Below are 23,810 nucleotides of genomic sequence, written 5' to 3' on the forward strand. Positions count from 1 at the left end.
CAGTTCCATAGTAGTCTTCTAAATCTTAAAAATACACTAATCCCTAAAGAAAAGGATGATAAAAATTAAAAGCTGTCTTTTGATACTTCATACTAAGCAGTCTCAACCCATTTCTTAGTGTCATCTGTTCTGCTTTACCATCCTATGCTGTTTAATCTGTTCTGTTTTCTTTGCCCGTGTATAAAAAGTTCTGGCCTGGTAAAGCACTGTCTTCTGTCCATTTTTATTCTTAGGAAGGAATTTAAATCCCATTTCCCTGTTTAAAAGCTTCAAGCAATCAGAATGCTCAAATCTTTTATTTGTTGTTTCTGATAAATCTCCTTTAAGCAGACTCAGTTACAGTTTTTCAGGTTTCCTTTCCTCCTTGGACCATTTTTCTCCAGACCTAATCATTTTCCTAAACTCTTCTATTTATTTGTTACTCCTGTTTCAGTGGTGGGCAGCTGCTTCATCGATAATAAGCCACTGGTTTTATTGCTGGAATGAAAGAGCAGGGTAAAAATTAGGGGGAATGACAAATGAAATGAGGAGCCTGGGAAGTGTTTGTTTGCCCTGTATTGTGGGCTTTCTCTCCATCAACCATTAAATAGCCACTGGACTACTTTCCAGGGGAGAGAAAAAAATCTTTAGCTGTTTCCTGAAGAAAATGTTTGTTAGACCACTACCCTTCCAGGTTCACATCAACAGATGTGAACTTTTCACCAAGCTGTGGACGAGTTAATACTCTCTAAAATGAAATTGTTTTTAACTGTTTCTGTACAAAAGAATTTGCACAACATAATCAATCAGCTTGGAGAAAACACTTCTCGGCAGTATGTAAACAAAAAGCTATGACAGTCCAGGGCACAGAAGTGCCTCCAGGGTGGTCCTAGAAGACACATCAATTTCAACCATACTTCACATAACAGTCTTTAAGATGCCGTATTTCATACTTGGATGTACATCTTCTGATATAAAAAAAGCCCCAACACATGAGTAGAAATACCCTTTATTTGTACATTTCAAGTGCTGCAAACGGAAATACTTAAGGGATGATCATTATGGGCTTTTCTCACTTCTAATGCAGTCATTGTCATTGATTATTTGGAAATTTTATTGTAAATGTCCACAGCTGGTTTTGGCTTGTTATTTAGAGAGTGCTTCAGCTCTAGCCCACTTACACTTTAGCACCAGCTTCTAAGGGTTATGGGGGAACCGTAGATGTTATTAAGAGGCTTTTCCCATTATCATTAAATAGATCAAGGAATGATTAAAAAATCATTCCAGTTAGAAAACACCAGCAAAAGAAGCCATTTTGCTCCCTGTAAAAGGTCTCTCTGACGGTGTATGGGTGGTGGCCCCACAAGCTCCGCCATCCACACTGAGCTGAGCTCAGACCTGCAGACAGTAACAACCAGTGCCCTGACTCAGTGTCCAGGCCTGCAAAATGGGCCTTTATCAACACTCAACACTGTGCATACCTTCAGATTGTACAGGCTCTAACTTCGACAGTCAAATTTAAGCCAGGGAGTTGTCCTGGTCTGTAGTTTACTAGTTTCCTGAGAGAGAGACATATCTTGTGAGAGCTGCATACATGTGCTTTGTAGTAGTAAAGAATGTGGAAGTGTCATTGGCTTTAGTGACCGACTGATAATAGAGAACTGCAGAAGAAGCATGAGTACTGAATAACATGGTCTGAAGGGTTTGTCTTCTCTCATGAGACAGATATGTCCCTGTTAATAATTGCAGCATCAAACTGTAGACAGTAGGGTTAGGAGAGACATGGACAACTTAGCCAGTTCCTCTCCCCCAAGCAAAGTCAGCTGTCCCATACACATTCCTCCCACTTGTTTCTCTCAGCTGTTCTTCCAAGACCCCTGTTGATGGGAAACCCATTTTTTTTGCAGATATTTGTTTCCAGACATTCACTGTCTTTACATTTAGAATTTTAATTTAATCTTCCTTTCTACAGCCTATTACATTCTGTCAAAGAATCACAGAATCACTAAGGTTGGAAAGGACCTTCAAGATCATCAAGTCCAACCATTAATCCAGCGCCACCATGTCCCCTAAACCATGTCCTGAAGTGCCACATCCACACATTTTTTGAACACTTCCAGAGATGGTGACTCCACCACCTCCCTGGGCAGCCTGTTCCAATGCTTGACCACACTCTCGCTGAAGAAATTTTTCCTAATATCCAGTCTAAACCTCCTCCGGTGCAACTTGAGGCCATTTCTTCTTGTTCTGGCGCTAGTTACTTGGGAGAAGAGACCAACATCCACCTCACCACAACCCCCTTTCAGGTAGTTGTAGAGAGCGATAAAGTCTCCCCTCAGCCTCCTTTTCTCCAGACTAAACAACCCCAGTTCCCTCAGCCACTCTTCATAAGACTTGTTCTCCAGACCCCTCACCAGCTTCGTTGCCCTTCTTTGGACACGCTCGAGAACCTCAGCATCCTTCTTGTAGTGAGGGGCCCAAAACTGAACACAGTATTCAAGCTGCGGCCTCACCAGTGCAGGGGCACAATCACTTCCCTACTCCTGCTGGCCACACTATTTCTGACACAAGCCAGGACTCTGTTGGCCTTCTTGGCCACCGGGGCACACTGCCAGCTGATGATCAGCTGGCTGTCAACAAGCACCCCCAGGTCACTTTCCGCCAGGCAGCTCTCCAGCCACTCTTCACCAAGCCTGTAGCGTTGCATGGGCTTGTTGTGGCCGAAGTGCAGGACCCGGCACTTGGCCTTATTAAACCTCATACAGTTGGCCTCTGCCCATCGATCCAGCCTGTCCAGACCCTCTGCAGAGCCCTCCTCCCCTCCAGCAGATCAACACTTCCACCCAACTTGGTGTCATCTGCAAACTTACTGAGGGAGCACTCGATCTCCTCATCCACGTTATCGATGAAGATATTGAACAAGACCAGCCCCAGCACCGAGCCCTGGGGAACACCACTTGTGACCAGCCACCAGCCGGATTTAACGCCATTCACCACAACTCTCTGGGCTCAGCCATCCAGCCAGTTCTTTACCCAGCAAAGAGTAAACCTGTCTAAGCCACGAGCCGCCAGTTTCTCCAGGAGAATGCTGTGGGAGACGCTGTCAAAGGCTTTACTAAAGTCCAGGTAGACAACGTTCACAGCCTTTCCCTCATCCACTAGGCGGGTCACCTGGTCGTAGAAGGAGATCAGGTTGGTCAAGCAGGACCTGCGTTTCACGAACCCATGCTGGCTGGGCCTGAGCCCTTGGTTGTCCTGCAGGTGCCCTGTGAGCACTCTCAATACCAACCGCTCCATAATCTTCCCCGGTACAGAGGTCAGGCTGACAGGCCGGTAGTTCCCAGGATCCTCCTTCCGGCCTTTTTTGTAGACAGGCGTCACACTGGCAAGCCTCCAGTCTCCTGGGACCTCCCCTGTTAACCAGGACTGCTGATAAATGATGGAGAGGGGCTTGGCAAGCTCCTCTGCCAGCTCCCTCAGTACTCTTGGGTGGATCCCATCAGGCCCCATAGACTTGTGGGTGTCCAGGTGCCTTAACAGGTCCTTAACTGCTTCCTCCTGGATTATGGGGGGATTATTGTGCTCTCCATCCCCGTTTTCCAGCTCAGGGGGCTGAATACCCTGTGGATACCTGGACTGGCTATTAAAGACTGAGGCAAAGAAGACATTAAGTATCTCAGCCTTGTCCTCGTCCTTGGTGACAATGTTCCCCACCATATCCAGTAAGGGATGGAGGTTCTCCTTGCCTTTCTTTTTGTTGTTAATATATTTATAGAAGCTTTTTTTGTTATCCTTTACGATTGTGGCCAGATATCCTGTAGCATGGCATCGCATAAAGGTTCAGACCATGTCTCTGTCTGAGCTCACATCCTAGCTCTGATTGGACTAAGTGTTTATTATTTAATTTTATACATGTTGCATTTAAAATGTATCAATATATAATTTTATAAAATATATGTCTTACAAATTGTATATCTTTTTGTGTTATATACTACATACATTGGTTTTTTTCTTATACAGGCATATGATAAAGGAAGCATTGAGTACCTCAGTCTCACCTGCGTCCTTGGTCACCAGGTCCACCAGTCTGTTGAACAGTGGGTCCACATGAATTTCCTTAGCCTTCCTTTTGCTTCTAGTGTACATTCAGAAGACATTTTTTGCTGGTCTTCACATCCTTTGCTACTTTTAACTCCAGCTGATCTTTAGCTTTTCTAAATCCATCTTTGCATTCATATGTATTGTCTCAATGTTTCTGCCAAAAGTGAGAATCAGAAGGATAAGGATAAGCAGTAGAGATGTGTTATTATGAGTTGAACAGATGTGGGGAATTTAGGCTATTTATTTTAGGCTAACATAATCATAACAGCTAATGTTATGTTAATGTTGCTAATCATCCTATATGTGGTACATAATCTACAAAGAGATGGACTTCCTGCTCTGAATCCTGGTCTCATGGTGTCTGTTTGCCTTTACTGACTGTTGGTATTGGAGAGATTAAACTCATTAAACTGAACTTAGTCTTTGTGAACACTTCCCCTGCTATGTAGGAGATGCAGCATGGCTTTTTCGATAGCAGATATGAGTGGGAGGAGCTTTCGCCTACACAGTCGCAGCACATATGGAAGAGAGGAGAGGAACTGATGGAGTAAGGATTGAGGGGGATAGACCCATGATACCAGTTGGAGCAAAACAACAAATACTTCTTAAAACATGGTGATTTGGGTCTTTAGAATGAATTGGGGTGAAATAAGGTAGAGGGAGAGCATGGATGCTCTGCGAATTTCTAAGGTGAGAGATACTGCAGTGATTTTTGTTGGAAGATGGTCATCGCATCTTAAAGTCTGAAGAGGCCGTGAAGAGGGAAATTCTAGTAGCCATGATGAGAGTTAGTAGAGGTACAGATAAGGACACCTATAGGAGCTGATATACTGACATATGCTTGTGTTAAAAAAAATTAAAGAAACTGAGCAACTGATACTCTGAAAAAATCTGATTGTAACAGTTTATTCCAGTGAAGAGCTAAAACACACACTGGCTTCTCAGATCGAGGTGGATGTTTTCACCTTTTGCTACCCAAACTTGCTTAGCCCTGTGGAATCCAAACAGCATTATAACTTCTGCTGTGAAAGAAGTTTAAAAATGAAGCACAAGTCAAATACAAGTCAAATAAGAGGTTGACTATGTAATATCAAAGCAATCTTAAGTGATGCAAGCACAGTTATATCGACATGTAACTGTTACATATAATAATTAGTTTAATAATTTAATATTTTGTAATAAGTAGTTTTTCCAAATTGTTAGTAGAGAAATATTTTCTCTTCTTTCAAACAATACAAAATATTTAAATACCAGCAGGGCAATATGTAGTTCTATGTGTAAATTCATTTTGAAAGCAAGCTTTTTTATTAGTAATAAATACAAATCCTATTAACTGTGGAAGTGTAGCTCAGAAAAAAGGCCATGTGCTCTTTATTTTATATTTATCCTAGTTTTCCCGTATACATGTGTTGAATCTTGTAAGGTTGCTATATTTTACCTAAACTGAAAAGAAAAACCCTCAAAAGTATTCTTTTTTAAAGTAATCACTTTAGGTATCACCTTTCTTATCTATATTTCATCTGCAAATGCTGTTTTTGAACAAACCATGCTTTATTCTTTCTGCTTGTTTAGGGCTGCCTTCTATGATGATTTTACTAGGTTCTTGCATTTATACACTGAACTATAGAATAGAAAAAGTGCAAAGCAGTATACATCAAAGAAACAATATGATTGTTGATTAAAAGTGCAGGAGAATAAAAGAGTAATTTAAAAAAAAAATTATATCGCTTACTGACAACTGTCCAACCCAGATATACATGTCTTTCTAAATATCTAAGAAAGAGCAGCAATTCACAATTCAGTGAGCTCCCATGACATCACATACATAGAAAGTCTTAAAAGCAGTATGGTCAATGTTTTTGTATCAATTTTTTGCAAATTTGTTCTTTTACATTAGAGAAACTTTAATTTTTATCAGTTAAGCTCTAAAGCCAAACCATGTTTAATTAAATTTGGTAGAAGCATACATGTACAAGACGTGTAACTATAGTATGTATTGTTTGTTTTTACTTTAGCTGTAGTTTATTTCACTATAAAAATGTATTTTTTTCCAAGGATTGCAAAATTTGGATATGCAAGGTCAATGGTGAATGAAAATTGGTTCTGATCAGTTGATCGGAATCAACTAGACATTTTTTCTCAAATCTTTATGACTACACTGAGCCTCTTTTTTCCAGGAAGCTATAAAACTCAGAAAACATATAGTCCAATTAAAACCCTTGACTGTAGGATTAACTTCATTGGGTATATAAGTCCTTTATTTTTGGAGATCTAACTGTTATGGAAGTTAGCGAACTTGTCTCCCTATGGTCTTGCTATGGTCATCTCTTAGGAGTCATTCAGTGCATAAATCTTAAAACCCATCAGGTTTTAAAATTTTGCCTTACATTTCTTTCTTTCTCATCCCCTCCATCTTGTCTTTAACTTCCTTGTCTTTCCTGTCTCCCAGCTTATTTTCAGCCTACCACTACACTCTCATATTCCATGTTTGAAGAAACCTTTCAGAACGACGTTACAGTCCTTTAAGGTATACGTTTCAAAACTGGGTAGCCTGGCATCTGCTGTCTCTGCTGTGATCTCTCCTTTCTGCCATTCCATCCCTGTTCCAATTTAGCACACGCATTTCCAGTAAGACACTTGTAGGTATATCAAAAGACTGGCTTCTGTGTAGTGAATTTTCATTTTTGGCACCGATATTGTTGCCAATGCTAGTAACGTTTTGATTCTTTCAGTTTTCATGTTTTCTATGAAACCCATCCAAAGGCTGTCTTTTCAACAAATACAAATATTTTTTTTCTTTTAAAATATCTGGAAATATACATGGAAAAATTTCAACCAGACACATAGCATGTTCACCTATAAGACATACATACAAGCATATATCCATGCTCTCTCATATGCTTTGAACCCACAGTAACTGAGACAGCCTTCATAGAGATCTTGAGGAGCAGAAGAGAATGGGATCTGACTTTATTCCATATCGTGAAACGACGTATTCCAAACTAGGGCTGTAAACTTGGCATTGTAGCACAGTATTAGTGCTGTCTGCATATTGAACAATGTTATAGTTGTCAGTTTTGATACATTCTACATTCCATACCTGTGATTATCTTGCAAAAAAATTGTCCTTTTAGGTTTAAGACTTTGGCAATTTGAAGCATTTCCAGTGTTGCAGAGGACTATATCTCTGGAACAGAGAAGGGAAGAGGCAGAAAGGAAATTTATGCTGAAGTTAAATACAAACAATCTAGAAGAAATAATATCTTGTATTATTACTTTTTGTGAAGATATTTTGAGTCACAATGGACTGATTTTTTTACTATCTTTTAAATATTTACATTCGTATTTGTTCGTAAGTATTTAATGAATAAAATACTGCTCATGTTTATTATTTTGTGGGAAATACTGAAAATAGTGATGTGGTTTTGAGCATATGTATGTAAAGAATCATTAAGCTACCATTCAAAAATAAAAAAGATGAAGTTGTAGTGAATATTATGTAGTTTAGCAGAGTAATTCTGGAGAGAAAATGATTTGCAATTGAATTTCTATTGAGGATTGGGATCTTAGTTGACTGAAATAGTAGAGTCATGAATTAGATTTTCTTCTTATTAAAGAGAATGTAGCTTATTTTGTAGCATTCCTCAGTGAACTTAGCTTTGATTTGGTTCACGTTATGGTTTAATAATTAAATAATTATTAAGTAATTGATAATTAATATAAGAGGTGAGGAATGCATGAGGATTTCAGTCGTAGAAGTAGTAGAGTGGACAACATTTCAGAGCTATCATGAAGAATTGGCAGGATTTGTTGGCAAGCCACTGAGTGGAAGAATAAATGGGATATCAAGGTTATGAACTGTAATAATGAAAAGGATGGTGGAGATGGGGAGTAACAGATGTCATACAGTGTAGTCGATACGCTTTTATCTTGTACAGATTCAGTTTATGACTGAGCATTCCATTATAGATGTCAGAAAAACGTCAGCAGGGTGAAGAGAAACCAGATCCAAAATGTAAGTTAGATAGTTGCCGAAGTAGTGATGGGGGTAAGAATAATAAAAGCAAGTGAAGTCAGCCTGCCTCCTTTTCTGAGGCAGAAGGAAATTTAGAGAATTTCCCTGTTCTTGTGCCCTGCTGTCCTGTGCAGTCCCTCATCCCTCATCCCAGAAGTGCTGGCCCCTTCCACACTGCGACTGGTCTTCACTCTGAGCTGTGGCTTAGCACCAAAGTAAAGAGCTGCGGGTGAGTGGCATCCTGAGGAGATGGTGACTTTCAGAAGGGCCACCTGAGGGCACCTAGGTTCATGTGGTGTCACTGGGACTCTTCCTACCAGCTGAGCAGGTGTGGGCTATTCGCACTGCCTTGTCCTGTTGATACCAACTGTCTCTGGACTGAGGCAATCACTGCATGTCATCATTATTCTCCAGGTCATCTTTGTCTTAAAATATGTATTTAAACAATGAAATTGAGATCTGATGTTGGGTTTTTTTGATACCAAATTGTTCCAGTGAAGTCCTTCAGCATATCTGCTAGATCTAGCATGCATGTCAGAAAGTAGTACATTCATCCAGAGAAAATATTGTTTTGATCTTGAAGCAATTCTCAAGCTTAGCAGAATGTTTTCTGTTGGAAATATTCTTGTAACCAGAAAATGAGATCTTAGCATGTAAAAATGTTACAATGCTTTCTTCTTTTCTAGATTAAAGTAGGAAGCACTTTTTTCATTTAGTGACCATACATATCAAAGGGATGTGTGGGATACCAAATGATGATAAGTTTGGACAGAAGAGTGATGGAGAAACAGAGGGAGGTTTCTGTGTAAACCTGAAAAAGAACCTTACCTTTAAAACTGTTATTCTACTTACGTAACATGAAGCACAGTCCGGCTTCACTGAAAATTATGCAAAAGCTATGGAGGATGAAATAGGGAAAAAAGTGTAGTCTAAACGATGATTGACGAGGGCTTTTTCTTCCTGTTGAAATAAAATGTAGCCAGCTACCGATTCCAGGGCTGTGTAGCAACAGTGGTTACAAAGTGCGTCGAAGTCGGGGTTTCTGGTCTCTCTGCTGAGCTAAAAAGATGCAGCAGATAAATGACTAAAATATTTTAATTAATTATTATTTAAAATTGATATGTCCTTGCATACAACAGAACTAATAATTTCTCTATTTCCATACAGCCGAGGCAATGAGAATAGACTAGCGCTACGGCGACAGACCATTCTCCGGGAGAAGGGGAGGAGGCAGGCCAGTCGAGGGCCAGCATATATGTTTAATGACCACTCAACAAGCCTTTCTCTTGAGGAGGAGCGCTTTTTGGATGCAGCCGAATATGGAAATATTCCAGTGATTCGCAAAATGCTGGAAGAATGTCCCTCACTCAATGTGAACTGTGTGGACTATATGGGGCAGAACGCCTTGCAGCTGGCGGTTGCCAACGAGCACCTGGAGATCACAGAACTGCTACTGAAGAAGGAGAACCTCTCTCGGGTTGGGGATGCCTTGCTTTTGGCTATTAGCAAAGGTTATGTTCGGATAGTGGAAGCCATCCTAAATCATCCTGCATTTGCCGAAGGCAAGAGGCTTGCATTGAGTCCTAGTCAGTCTGAGCTCCAGCACGATGACTTCTATGCGTACGATGAAGATGGCACACGGTTTTCCCACGATGTTACACCGATCATTCTGGCCGCTCACTGCCACGAGTATGAGATCGTCCACACTCTGCTGAGAAAAGGAGCTCGTATTGATAGGCCACATGACTATTTCTGCAAGTGCAGTGAGTGCAGCCAGAAACAAAAGCATGACTCTTTCAGCCATTCTAGATCCCGAATCAATGCCTACAAAGGTCTGGCAAGCCCTGCTTATCTGTCTTTGTCCAGTGAAGACCCTGTAATGACTGCCCTAGAGCTCAGCAATGAGCTGGCCGTGCTTGCCAACATTGAAAAAGAGTTTAAGGTGAGTAGAGAGATACCAATTCAGACAGACACAGAATTGCAAAGTTCGATCAAAGGTCTTTCTCCCATTCCTTGGACAGTAAGAGTCAGCATCATCTTCACAAATCAGCAAGACAATATGTGAAAATGTATAATCGTTTAATGAATGCGAGATTTAAATCTTTGGGAATGTCTTATTGCTCTGTGCTGATTGTAGTTCATGCTGCTTATGTAAAAGGTGCCAGTGAACTCGTTTTCCACTTCCTATCAGGCAGGATAGCAAGGGAGTCCCTTCAAACCCATGGGTGAAACTGGTTTAAGACAGGGGAGAAAGGAGACTGAAGTGAGACAGTTTCATCACTTATGCAAGCCGAACTGCATGGTTCTACTAAACCCTCATACATTCTCATTATTTTCTCATAATCGGACTGGAAGCTTTCTCACTCCTCACAATGTTTTACAGTTATTTACTAAAAGAACTCTAAATAATGTCCTTATCCCTTTTTTAAAGTGTTACTTTTCTCTGGTGTTTCTGCTAACCTCTTCCTCTTTTTAACTTATTTGTACTTACTTATATGTGAACTCTGAAGTTAAAGACTTTTTCAGTGTTATATAGAATTTTTAATGTTACAAAAATGCATGATTTTGAGAAAAAAATAAAATAGTTGAGACCCAGGGATTCGAGGCCTCTTAGATCCTTGAAACGTGAATGTTCTTTGGGATTTTTTTTTGTTATGTAGATGCAGCAGTGCACAACTTACAAAAATATTTACCACAGTTTATTTGTGTTAAGACAGTAAGAATGTAAACTTTTTGCTCTCCGTAGATGCAAAGTCAGGCCTTGTGCAAACATAGGCGGTGTTAATTATGACTTAGGTTAGCTAAAATCACTTGGACTGGGTTTACCTTATGGGACCCTGTTGAAAGCAGATGCTAGTATATGATACTGCTGTGACAGAGCAAGATATCTAGACTTCACTAGCAGGAGATCGAACCCCCTCCATAGCAGTCAGACACTTGTGTCCAACATTGTGTTAGGAAGAGTTTGAAGTTGCCGTGATCAATATTTAATGTTAATGTTCTTAGCAGTGGCACAGTTCTCAAGGCCGTGAACCCATCTCTGCTCAGTCAACCTGAGCCGAGATGCTGCAATTCTGAATTAATTACTCCTGACTCGTTCTCGTAGGTGTACCCTTGTGGCCCCAACCTGTTGTAAGAAGCTGAAATGTTTGTTAGAGGGGGAATGTGCAAAGGATGCTTAAAAACAGCAGCTAAACAGATAGAATAGGAGCAAAGGAGAATTATAATTTTATGTCAAAAAGACCAAATTCTGGGAAGACCATTTCAGGCTAAAGCATAGGATGCAGTCTGCCCTGTGAAGTCCCTGGCAGAAATCTTTAGAACCTCAGTGGACTGAGATTTCATCCAGTGCTTTCATGTACAGTTCAGAGAAGAGTATTTAAACCGCGTGCTCTCATCCCTTTCTCTTTAGCAGCTGCTGAAGATGTGAACAAAAGGACTTGATTAACTTAAAGGGGAGTAAATTTAGAACAGAACAGAAAAACATTTTTCATATCCCATAAATGCAGCCTGTTGAGTTCACAGCTATGTTGAGATAAAGAGCACGTCTAATTTGTAGGGACTGTATAGCTCCGTTTACCACAGTTGGAGCGGCACAAGCTAAGATTATTATAAAGATAAATCAAAACATCATCTGGAACTGTCAGCAAGAAGTGTCCTTCAAATGTATGCTGCAGTACACAACTGGCGAGGTGAACTGGGAGCACAGTTATTTGTCCCTGGTGCCACCAGGGCAGGGACTGGAGCACATGGGTGAGAAAAGGGGAGCTGGTTCAGAAAGCCTGCTTCTGCAGCCTGCCCTGAAGTGCCATGAGGAGGCCCTTCCTCGGAGTGACCTGGCTCAGCCTTGAGTGACTTTTGGTTTTTAGTTCCTCTTTTGCCTTGGTTGCCATCTCTAAAATTAGAGCTCGACTTCTAGGGTAGTGTTATATAAAGAACTGCAACACAGATTTTGATGCTGGAGGCATCAGCAGGAGGCTAGGCAAGAGACAGAGCAGCTCCATATTGCCACGTGTTAATCAGCCAAGCTCTGCTGGAGATGCAAATACTCTTTAGAGTAGAGTGAAGGTGAGTGGGAACAGTGAGGAGCAGGACCATGAGCCAACACGGAAATTTAACTCTCCCTTAACTTAAGGTTTCACCAGGAGCAGGCAGCTGGCAACATAAGGTCTTTCGGGAACATTTTTGTGGGTACTAAAATCACCTGGTGGTTCTGGATAAATGCAAAAGACCACGGCGTACATTTATGCATGCATTGATGAGAGTTAACATTTACGCTTTTGATAAGTGACAACATTCACAATATCTAGACAGGCTGGGGGCTTGTCTGAGAGATACCTGGCTTAGGTTCAGTGCAGGCAGTACAAAGGTTGGGTGTACAAGCTGCTGGAAATGGAGGGTGTCATCTTTACCGAGTCTGGGCTTGTTTGTGCTTCTGCAAGCTCATAGCCCTGCTTGCAGCAATTTTTCTAAAAATTGTTACCCTTTCTTTATTTCAGAGTTTGCTACACTTATCTGGATAGTGTAGTCCCTGTGTAAAATTGTGGTTTTTGTAAAAATATTTCATACATGTTAGTGTAATAAAAACAAGTATATTTTTAGTGCATAGATTAGCTGAACATGGCAAATCTTTAGCTCCACCTGAGGATTGCCTGAGCCATTTAAAATATTTCAGACCTTGCCTAAATGAAAATTGAACTTTCTGGTAATACGCTGTTTTAAAAGTCACCTATTTTGTCATGCTGATGAGGTATTGTTGTCAAGGGAGCTTCCTAGTGGGTGCCTACAGCAACCAGGCACAGACAATTCCCAGGTCTTCCTCAGAGCCAGTGGAAAAGGTTGCTGGTGAGCTGTGCCGCTGGTTGCTTCGTGACTATATCATAAATTACTTCTCTCTCCTGTCTTACACCATCAGTTAATGTTAGAGGTAACACTGACCATGAAACTGTGTTTCACACAAAATAGGAAATGCCATAATCAGTGGAAATCACGATTTGCTGGAATATACTAATTCCTTTGCCTCAAACCTCTGTAGTGACGTCATCTAGCATTCCATGCCTGTTGCATTTGGTTGCAGGTATTGTTTTTACAAGTTCTTTGGAGGATCATTCTCTATTAGGAGTAAAACCAGAAAAAAGTAGATGACTTCTGAAGGAAGACTAACTGGACAGATGTGTCAAGCACAGTGTAGGAATATTTCTGTACCAAGCAAACAGCTGATTCAGGCTTCCTGAGTAATTCTGAGATCTTCAGGATTTTCTGAGCACCATTTAATTTAGCTTTTTATAACATGTAAGTGTGCAGCTTTACAAGGTTTGATACTATATGGAATATTTTTATTTTGGGGGATTGTGCTCGTATTTTCTGTCATCTAATTTATTTGCCCGCCCTGGAGCTAATATCTCCACTATGTCTCTAAGGATGTAGATGATATGTTCTGCAGAGATGTGGCCTGGAGTTTTGAGCCACAGCTGTGACCCAGAGCTTTTCAAAATGGCCAAGATTTGCATTTAGTACAAAGTCCACTGCAGCTATAATGGCAACAGACTGCTTATTGTTTAATGGTATGGAGTGGAAAATGTATTTTTAAATTAAATGTAGATGCGTTACTGTTTGCTGTAAATTAATACCACTAATAAGGTCATCTGAGTTTGCTTTTCTGATGAGAAGCAAAATTCAATTTATCATCTCAAAGTCTGATATTCTGTTTGTTTTCATTTATACAACCCCCATTACAGAAATCAGGTCCCAGTCTTCATTACGGGTATTGTCAGCTCTCTTAAAGAAAAGGTAACATCACTTTTTAGAGAAGAACTGAGGCGCTGAAGGAGTAAGGGCCGCCTTTGTAAGGGGAATAATGTGTTTATCTACATAGTAAGAAGCCTAAATCCAACATTTAGGTCCCACTTACATTCACAAGGCACTGTGGAATCCTAAATCCTCGTTTAGCAGTACCTGCCTTTCTGCTCTTGGCCTCTGCATTCGCTGCGCAGGGCCAGGACGTGGCCTGGAGCACTGCTCCATCTCGTCTGTGGAGTTCAGTGTCAGCCTGTGCCCTGAGAGCATTTTCATCCCGGGCACGGTCTGGGGGACAGCGGGACCCCGTGACTGAGGTTTTCAGGGTGGCCGTGGCGTGCTTGCTCCCTTACCCAGGACACCGAGACAGTCTCTGGCTGCTCCTTCCACAAGGGCAGGTGACCCTTTTCAGCAGCAGCCGCTGTCACCCCACCCCTCCTGGCATTCCTCTGCCACCAGCGTCTTGTTCGGCCGGTTCCTCATCCGCCGCAGCACTCGGCGCAAAGCATCACCTTCCTTTTGCATGCTGGGAGCAGCCAGTGCCGCCCCCTCATCCTTGGGGTGGCAAAATTCGGCAAAAATGGTTTTTTTCTAAACTGCTGAGGGGTCCTGAACCAACATTGTCACATGCGTAAAATAAAGCACACGTATGCTTTATTGCAGAATTAAGGATTGATTCTTTTTAGAACCTCCAACTGTAATTTAATTGCTAACTGCCTTCTCAAGTTTCCCAGGACTGCTTTTTTAATTGATTAAGTTTACAGTTTGCAGTAAAGGAGAGCTCATGGAATTACCTGTGTGCCTTGGCCATTTTCAGAAACGAGTTAAGCCAAACAAACTACCACGTTCCTTTGGCTCACATTAACGGTCAGAGACGTGTGAGACTCTGCGGGGGGGAGCTTTCTGTGCATATGTGACAGAGAGACGCTGAGGTGGCGAGAACAGCGTATTAAATCATTTTTGCTGTCACTACACATTTAAGTGGACCAAGGAGACACGGGGCAACAGGCAGCCCATGCAGTCTCTGCAAGTCAACACACTTCATTTCTTAGAAACGAAGTTTCCTGGGTAGAGCTACCTGCCCTGTGTCCAGACCCTGACAAATCTTCCTGTAGCAGCTTAAGACCTTATCATCCCATCTGTCCTCCGGAACCTTCCCTGAAAGGATGAATTCTTCATGAGCGAATACGCCTCAAGACAGCACGCTGCGAACTGGAGCAGGGTCGTGCGTTGCCTTCAGCTGACTCTGCCCTGCTACAGCCGTCCCGCGCCGCGGCCGCGGCTGCGGCGGCGACGCCGCGCACCGCTCGGTCCCCCAGAGCTCGTGCGCTGTAACCTGTAACCGCCCAGGATGTTTCAGCTCCGCTACCACCGCCGACCAGCTGTATTTCACAGGAGGGGAAGCTGTTTTATTGCATTTGCAAATGAGAAAATAAACTGAGGGAGTTTATGGGTTAATTTCCTGGGTGCTAATATATACTGTGATACCGTGTGCAAACCTAAATTCAGAAGGGATAATTCTGCAAAGTGTGAATAGGGGTATCTAGATGTATATTTTTAAAAAGTGCCCATTCAGTATTCATTTTGGTAAATAGGACTACACTCAGAAAAAATCATGTTCTTCATTAGAATAAATTATCTTACATGATTTTTGTTTTGAGACTACCCAAAGATGTTGGTCTCCAGTGTGGAATTATGGTCTCCTCACATACTCTTTTGAAACTCCATGTTCTCATGGAGTGAGAACATTCATGTCTCATTCATCAGAGCTGGAAAATACCGATTAAGAGTGTGTGTGTGTGTATATATGTGTATTTACTACCAGAAAATACACACATACCAGTATATTACAAATATATTACACTATTTTGTAATATTTATGAAGGCCAAATTATTTTGCTCCTAAAATTATTGAAAAATACTCCTTTTTTAATTTGATGTTCAAGGGTCATATATCAGCTTGGAACAGTTCATGGTACCTAATCGTACAAGGGTGTGTAGATTGACTTTATATTTTTCCTTTGTCTGTGAATCTCAAAAAATACTTTTCCTTTCATTTCAAAGAGGACATTTATATGTTAAAATGATTGAATACTGAATCTTATCTTAGCTGCTGCTACAAAAATGAAAGCCAAACAGAAGGTGATACATTGCTCTCAAAAAATGTCTTTCTGCAATACCAAGAAGTCAGGATTTTGGTTAATCTCTCTTGTTACTTGTCTGAAGAGAGGGAAAAGAAGTAACACAACAATAAAATATACAGCATGTCATGAAATGGTTAGTTTTAGTATTTAGCTTCTGTTGTCTTTGTAGAGAAATTACATTAAAGTTCATTTCTCTTTTATGACAGATCTGAGCTATCTTGCTTACATTATATTATTAAAAAAATAAATCACTAGCAGTTTTATGTAGGCATACAAGAGTGTCTATAACTATTTGTCTATGAATGTTTTCATCCATCTGAGCAAAGTGAAATGTAAAACTTGGATGCAGTCCTTTAATATATCCAAGTAATAAACTGGTATTGTGGTGGTGTGGGTAATAAAGCACAAACATGCATGAAGCACACCCTCGGCAAATAAATTAGGGTATTCTCTATACTCAAAATAATGGTTTCTGTTCCAGGATGTGCAGTAGATGGCAATCAGTAAGAAGAAGTAATTAAAAAGAAGGGACTAAACAGAGACTAAGGGTGGGAGAAGGGGGAAGAAGGAAGAACAGACCAGAAGAGGGAGAGATGTGTCACTCTAATAAAAGTATCCATAGAAAGTTACTTTGAACATGAAATAGAGACTACATGAGCAGTCCTGTATGGTGTGGGATGGTTGGAGTTTTTTCATTCTTTTTTTTTTTTTTTTAACAATTCTACAGTAATTTCATCTTTTTAAGACATTAAAATTAGCAGAGATCACAAAAATATCAGAAGTTGTTGACACATGTATGAGTAAATCTTTTGTAAGATCTAGGGCACAGGCAATATATCTGTACACATTTTTTAGCTTTAGCATCTATATCTATATCCATCTAACTCCCTATATGTCTAGCTATATTCATCTTTTATGACCCAAATACAGCTGCAAGTAAGGAGTGGTTAACTAACTGTGGTTTGCACTGATCAAAATGTCTTTTTCTGTTTTGACTTGTGCCTTTTGGAAAACAGTGACTGAAAAGAATATTTGGTAGGTAAAGCAATAAGCAACTGAGCCTGCAGTTGTAGAGCAACATTTTGGCTCACATGGTGAAGTCTGTCGTGAGATATTTGAGCTAGAGAGCATTGAGTTGAAGTTAGAGGTGTGGTATCACCATGCTAGCTGTAGCACTGCTGGAAAACAGCAATCAAATCTTGTCTTTGCAAGCTAAAAGAGATGTTGGAAAATGAGAAAGATAAGATTTACAAGAATAATTCAAGGCCTAAGAAAATTCAATATATTTATGTAATTCTCAAGAAGGTTGGGAAGTTGTTTAGATGTGTTCCCTGTAGGATACTCATCTTGTCCAATTGAGATCTCTATAGTGTAACTTTTTACATCTGAGCTAGTTATCTAGACTTCTGTGACAATCAGTGAATAAAAAAATTTCCCCTGTGCTATTCATCTCAACTTGAAATAGTCATTAAAATATGTCATACAATATTTCTGAAAGTGTTTTTTTACTTTCAGTTGGCTCTAAAGCAAATCTAGAGAGTAGCTCAGGTGTAAAAATTGATAATGTAGTTGTCCAAGGTAACCAAGGTGGGATGAATCCTACTCTCTGAACATTCGGGGAAGTAGATGCCTGATAGCAAAGTGCTATTAATCTACCAGAAAGAAACATATCAAGATGCAAACAAACTATTGATGCTCACAGATGTGCATCTGGGATGTAGAACTATTTCTTTTGTGTTAGGTCCAAACAGCAAATTGTCTTCTTCCTTCTTTTCTTTTCTAGAATGATTACAAGAAATTGTCTATGCAGTGCAAGGATTTTGTAGTTGGACTCCTTGATTTGTGCAGAAATACGGAAGAAGTGGAAGCTATTTTGAATGGGGATGTAGAGATGAACCATAATAATGGAGAACATGGTCGCCCCAGCCTTAGCCGCTTAAAACTCGCCATTAAGTATGAAGTTAAAAAAGTAAGTACTGATGTTGATCAAACAGACATGTCATGATGGTGATATTAAATTGTGCTATTATTAAATGTTTATGTTTTGGTAGCCTCTGACACTTAAGTGAACATTTGGGCCCTTCTGCACGGTGTATTTTACAAACAGAAGAATCCCTACCTCAAATAGCTTGCAGTATAAACAAGCAGCAGGTATTGAGGCTGGATACTGGCCACAGTGAGTATGAGAGCAAATGGCTCTAAAAAAATGTGTAGGTATATGCACAATTTTATATATTTACTTCGTTTTAGTTTTAATCTATTTAAAAAAAAAACAAACAGGAGGAAATTTGCCCTACTTCTGCAGCCTGGAGAAGTATAAGATTTAATAAAGAACAGAGGATAGCACAGCAGTCCTGTGCACTTGATACACATTTTTGTCAGTCTGTTGTGTCTTACTCCGAAAGCTGAGAAAACTTAGTGAAATTGTGTGTCTCAGAAAATGTATATTTGTCTGTATAGAGGATCAGAGACACAATCTAGGAGTAATAGTGCTATGGTTCTCACTTCGGAAGAACAGCAGGCTCCAGGCAGTGTTGAATACAGGAATTACCGTCCCTTCTTTGGCTTACTTTCATCTCTACTGTCCGTTTAGTACACTGGTCTGCATCTGAAAAGTGCTCAGTGAAACCAAGACCTTTGAATTACCCAGGAAACTTCTTTTGTATTATATAGGTTTTAAATTTCTAGGTGACATGCGTGTGAACCAGGGAGAAGTGATTTGTGTGATGAAATTTGTACAACCAAAGTTCAAGAAGGTACAGCTCAGGGATATACTTCGAAAGCAGATTACCCTAAAGTAGAGCTATCTCCTGACAGAGCAGCAAGACTTTTGATAAAACTTCTCCTACATAATGAAATGGATCAGATCAACACCGTGAAAATAAACATTATCTTATTTTAACCAAAAAAAATTTATATTTGACGAGTATTTATGTGTTCATGAAGGGAAGAAAAGAAGAAAAGTATTTTGACTGAAGAGCACCTACTAGCATATGAGCACAAACGTGCAAAACACTTGGCAAGCTACAGTCACTAAAGAGAGCTGAAACAACAGTTGAAGAGAAAATACCACATTGACCTTGTCCTTCGTAGTAATTGAGTCTTGATCCTTCCTTGAATATGAACTTTCCTTCAACACTTTCTCTGGCCTGAATAAAGACGTTTCTTGCCCCTTCAGCCAGTCATCCTTTAAATATCGAGAACTATCCTAGAAAAAAAGTACTGGATTCAGTTAAATTTTTAATTGCATTTCTGGGTCTAGACTTAAAATGTATGGTGCACAAGAATCCACTATTTATTAATATCTACCTTTGTAAGAACCTTCTTTTACTCTCCAGAGGTTTTGACAGAAAAGAGAGTTATAGGCCATACTTCTCAGTTTTGTAGAGTTTGTCCAAAAGATTCCAGAACCAAGTTATAAATAGTCCTTAGCTGATTTCCTGTAGAAGTGACAGCTGTTTTCTCATGCCAGCTGAAGAAAATGGTATTTTCCACATTAGTATGTGAAAATACGGCATATTCTTTCCTTCATTGCTAAAGACTATATAGCATCCTTAGCAGAACAGAAAGACTTAAAGTTTTGGAGTTACTGAAGTAGTAACATGAAAAGTATAAACATCAGAAACAAGTGGAGTTTGCCCAAATATAGTTTATGTTTAATTACCCTTAGTTGGAAATTAATAGTTTGTGGTGGAACATGGTGTCAATAAAATAATAGTTTTATAAATTAAAGGACTTGTTGTTGCCAATAGCAACATTCCTGCATGCTGGGAGATTTTGCTCATCAAAAAACTTTTCCTTGTACCCTTTTTTAATGCTCCTTTGAATATAAGCTGAGTTGTTGCTATTCACACATTCTTAATGCGCTTCATAAAGCTGTTATTTTAGTAAAAGATATTCTGATAGCGATATTTTATTATACTCCTTTCCTTTGTTACAGTTCGTAGCACATCCAAACTGCCAGCAACAACTTCTTTCAATCTGGTATGAGAATTTGTCAGGTTTACGTCAGCAGACCATGGCAGTGAAGTTTCTGGTTGTTCTTGCTGTTGCGGTGGGACTGCCGTTCCTTTCAATGGCTTACTGGATTGCTCCTTGCAGTAAGGTCAGTCTGTGAAATCTTGTGATGGCTTGTTATTAACTCCTTTATCATTTGTGTTTAGATTCCTGTCAACAAACATGAAGCATAAGTATAAATTACTGACGTGCTTCAATAATACTTCAGAAACGTATTATTTTAAAGTGGAATTAGAATGAAATGAACAAGAGTTGCCTTGTAGAAACTGTAGTTTAGAAACAGTAATTCAAGCTGTTGAATTCATTTGGTTGTTGGTTTAGTAGGCAGATGCAGAAGATCCTCATTTCCCATTGATTCAGAGCTAGACTAAGTTCAAGCTGTGCGTTAATTCCAATTACCTTAAAGACAATTTTATTCTTTATGATTAAAAATTAATAGATAGAAGTCACTGAAATGTGAATGTCAGAAATTAAAACAATCATCAGTTTTCTAGAAATCAAAGTGAACCGTGTTGGCTTGTCAAGACTGTCCTAATACTCATGACGTTTCATGAGGTTTGTAAAGCAGTCGCGCAGCCTCCCCTGCATCCGTTTATAATGCGCTGTTTAGATCTGGGGTTACCACTGTATCTGTTTCGGATGATGTATACTGTGGAAAGGCTTTCCACTGAAGATGGGTTATAAGCTCTGACCTCTCTGAACTTTGTGTTGAACCTCTGTTTTAGCTGGTCACTATCCATTTGAAACGGACACTGATGGAAAGTTTCCCTTGAGAGTACGTTGGAGGGAACGAGTGGGATCTTATAAGGATTATTCAACAGGTTATACTATAACGTCTGTGATTTTAGCAGGTCAAATTCTGTGCACATACAATGATTCCAGGGGAATATGAAGGTTGAAAGAGAGGACTGAGGTCTTTGTGTTTGTGGGGTTTTTTTATTGTTCTGTGAGAGGAGAAAGGTGGGCCTTTTTAGTTTTGCCATATTTTTCATTTTCTTTCAGTCTGGACAATAAAAATCAGTTATATAATTTTCACTTTTGCTGTATAGTGACTAGGATTTTTATGAATACTTTTGTCTTAAAACACACCTTGAGATTCAACTTACTTCAGTAACTGGTTTTCAACTATAGCAGTGACTTATCTATTTGTCATTTTCCCTTTTCAATGATTTATTGGATCTTAAAGTAATTTTAAACCTTTGTACATCTGAAAAAGCTATTTCAGAGCAGCTTTTTAAAATCAAAGTTCAAGGGATAACATCCTTTAAGGTTTCATTTCCTCTGTTGCTATTTAATCATCTCATCTTGTGATTTATGTGTTCAATGCTTTTTGTTTCATTATGTTCTGCAAATGTAAAATCTAATCCACCCTTTTCACCAGTTTCCATTTCTCATCTTGTGCTTCACTCGTACTTCAAAATATATTCTCTGGTTTTTGAAGACAAAAATGTTCCTGTCTAGTTTCCGGTTAGGATGGCTCCAATGCAGAACATGATCTCTATCAACAGAGTCCATTCTGTGTATGAATTGATGGAATTTTATAAGTCTCTTCTTCTCCTACCGAGATAAAGCACCCATTCTTTTTCCAGGTTTTACACTATAGGGCACAGTAACAGAAGGGAGAGAAAATACAGTATACATGGTGAAAAGAACAACTTACAGTGGAGTTATTCTGACCTGTTTGTTTGTATTCTTATGCCATGTCTCTAAGAAAGTAAAAAATGTCTTTATGACATTTGCAACATCTCAGTCAGTTACCTTTATAGCTGACCAGTTTCCTCTTTAGGAAGAAGTTAATTTGAGCTTGGACCACAGGTACTGAATTGAGTGTTTCAGATCTGGAAGAAATTTCGTAGAAATATGTGGACAAAGTCTTGTTGATTTGGCAGGAATTCACTAGTGTCAGATCCCACAAGGAATTAAGATTGCCTCTTATTTGAGTTTCAGCCAGCAATCCACATGGAGGCACTTCAAAGTTTTGTGAACTGTTTGCTCTGCATTTCTAATTGGTAATTCAGTGTAACTACTGACATAATTAACCCAAAACTTCTACAATACTATCTTATTACAGGACATTTTGAAAGAGTAAAAACTATTTTCAGTTATCTTCAAGAATCTCTAATGTCTGTGCTGTGGAGCTCTAATTAAGAATAGAATTTAGCTTTTCAGCTTTATAAATGCATAAGTCAGTCAGTCAGCCTCTGGCCAAGATGAGGGATCTGAATTTGAATTGAGTCTTCTTTTGCTGTTCCCAGCCACCTGGGGTTGGCATTTCTAAAGAAGCAACTTGGTAAGTCCCTACCTGCTTTCTAGAAGCGTGTTCTGAAGGTTATACACATTCCTCTCTTGCATTGTGGTAGAGGAAAAGAAATGGAACGTTACGTCCATTATATAAGGAGTTAGGAAGTTGTTCTTCCGAAAAAAGTACATGCATTATCTCTTTTTTGTTATCAGGCCTTTTCCTCTTTGTGGTAGATGTGCTACGTGGAGTCCTATTTTATAATTTCTTTATGAGTGCCATACTCCATAATGTTACAATACTGATTGTTTCTGCAGAGTCACAAGGGAGGAATAATGTGAATCACTGACTCCAGCTCCCAGCGATTTCAGGTGACCCTACATACAGACCAATACGTGTTGAAGTACCGGCAGTATAGCTATTGTGTATCTTGTCCTAACCCAAACCAACATACAAAACACTCTACAAAACTGTAGCAAACCAAAGGCTATAGCACAGAGGATCAGAAACTAGAAAAAGGAACCAAAACAAAACCTAAATTGAAAACCACTTCAATTACAGAAAGAGATTCAGACCATTTAGATGATCATGTCCTTGGTCTGTGCAATGGGAGAGTATTTATTATGTCAAAGTGCACAGTGAAAGTGTATTAAGGAGGGACTCTAGCTTACAGAAAAGTCCAAACTTGCAAAGGTTATGGCCTTGTTTTCACATGTTGCTCTTTCTTTCCCTGATTCGTATTTTCTGACCTATGTTTTCTCCATGAAGACATTCAGAATTTTAAAAGTGTCATTTCAAGATTTTATTGGATCACTGTTATATGGCAATGTCATAATAACTTCTGGCATTTGTGTAGTCAGTTCAACCACAGTCAGCCCTGCTTCCAGGGAGATTTTACCATATATATGTAAAAAATACTTTTCTGTCTCTTTTGAAGGGGTGCGAGAGGGGGTGCTAGGAGTTCAGTCTTTTAAATGTTACAATTTTTGATCAAGGGATGTATTAACATTACCTCCTTCAGTATTTTTTCTTCTTTTCTGGCTTTGTCACTTTCTGGCGCCTGTCTCCTAACCCATCTTCACTTGTAAACACAGGAATAATGCATTTAAAAGGACACTGTCAAGGTGTTTTATCATTTTCCAGCTCTGCTTTATTGTGCGTTATTTATGACTGTTCCTTCCTAGCTTGAAATAAAATCTTTCCCCATAATGATTACCTGTTTTCTTTGTAGTTCACGCAAAATAATTGGTTGTTGAAGTTCCTCTCATGAGGCTGATGGAATATTTTATTTAATAAAAGGTAAATTAGTTTTTTTGAGTGAGAAACATAATGAATGGCATGGGTTTGCAAAATAATATAAGGGAAAAGGAAGATCAAATTTTGTGCGTGCTAACCTTGACAGTGCTCCTTTAACAGTATCTTCTTTTTACATTTGTCTAGTTTTCTTAATGTAATCTGTGTTTGAAACCTTACCATCACATCCTCCGCTGCATCCTCTTATTCTTTGTTTCTGTAAAAG

At 39.5% G+C, this 23,810-nt stretch overlaps 1 protein-coding gene across 1 annotated transcript in view; it reads left to right on the forward strand.

Annotated features, from left to right (window-relative positions):
* Window positions 1–23,810, forward strand: part of TRPC6 (transient receptor potential cation channel subfamily C member 6) — a gene marked incomplete at its 3' end in the record, with an annotated part of 110,653 nt that overhangs the window by 64,087 nt on the left and 22,756 nt on the right. The window contains exons 2-4 of the mRNA XM_082014106.1: window positions 9,263–10,037; window positions 17,819–18,004; window positions 19,976–20,140. Coding sequence (XP_081870232.1) covers window positions 9,263–10,037; window positions 17,819–18,004; window positions 19,976–20,140 — 1,126 coding nt within the window. The remainder of the gene's footprint in view (window positions 1–9,262; window positions 10,038–17,818; window positions 18,005–19,975; window positions 20,141–23,810) is intronic.

This window comes from Phaethon aethereus (genome assembly GCF_964289735.1).
Source record: "Phaethon aethereus genome assembly, chromosome: 1".
In the NCBI taxonomy this organism is placed as follows: Eukaryota; Metazoa; Chordata; class Aves; order Phaethontiformes; family Phaethontidae; genus Phaethon; species Phaethon aethereus.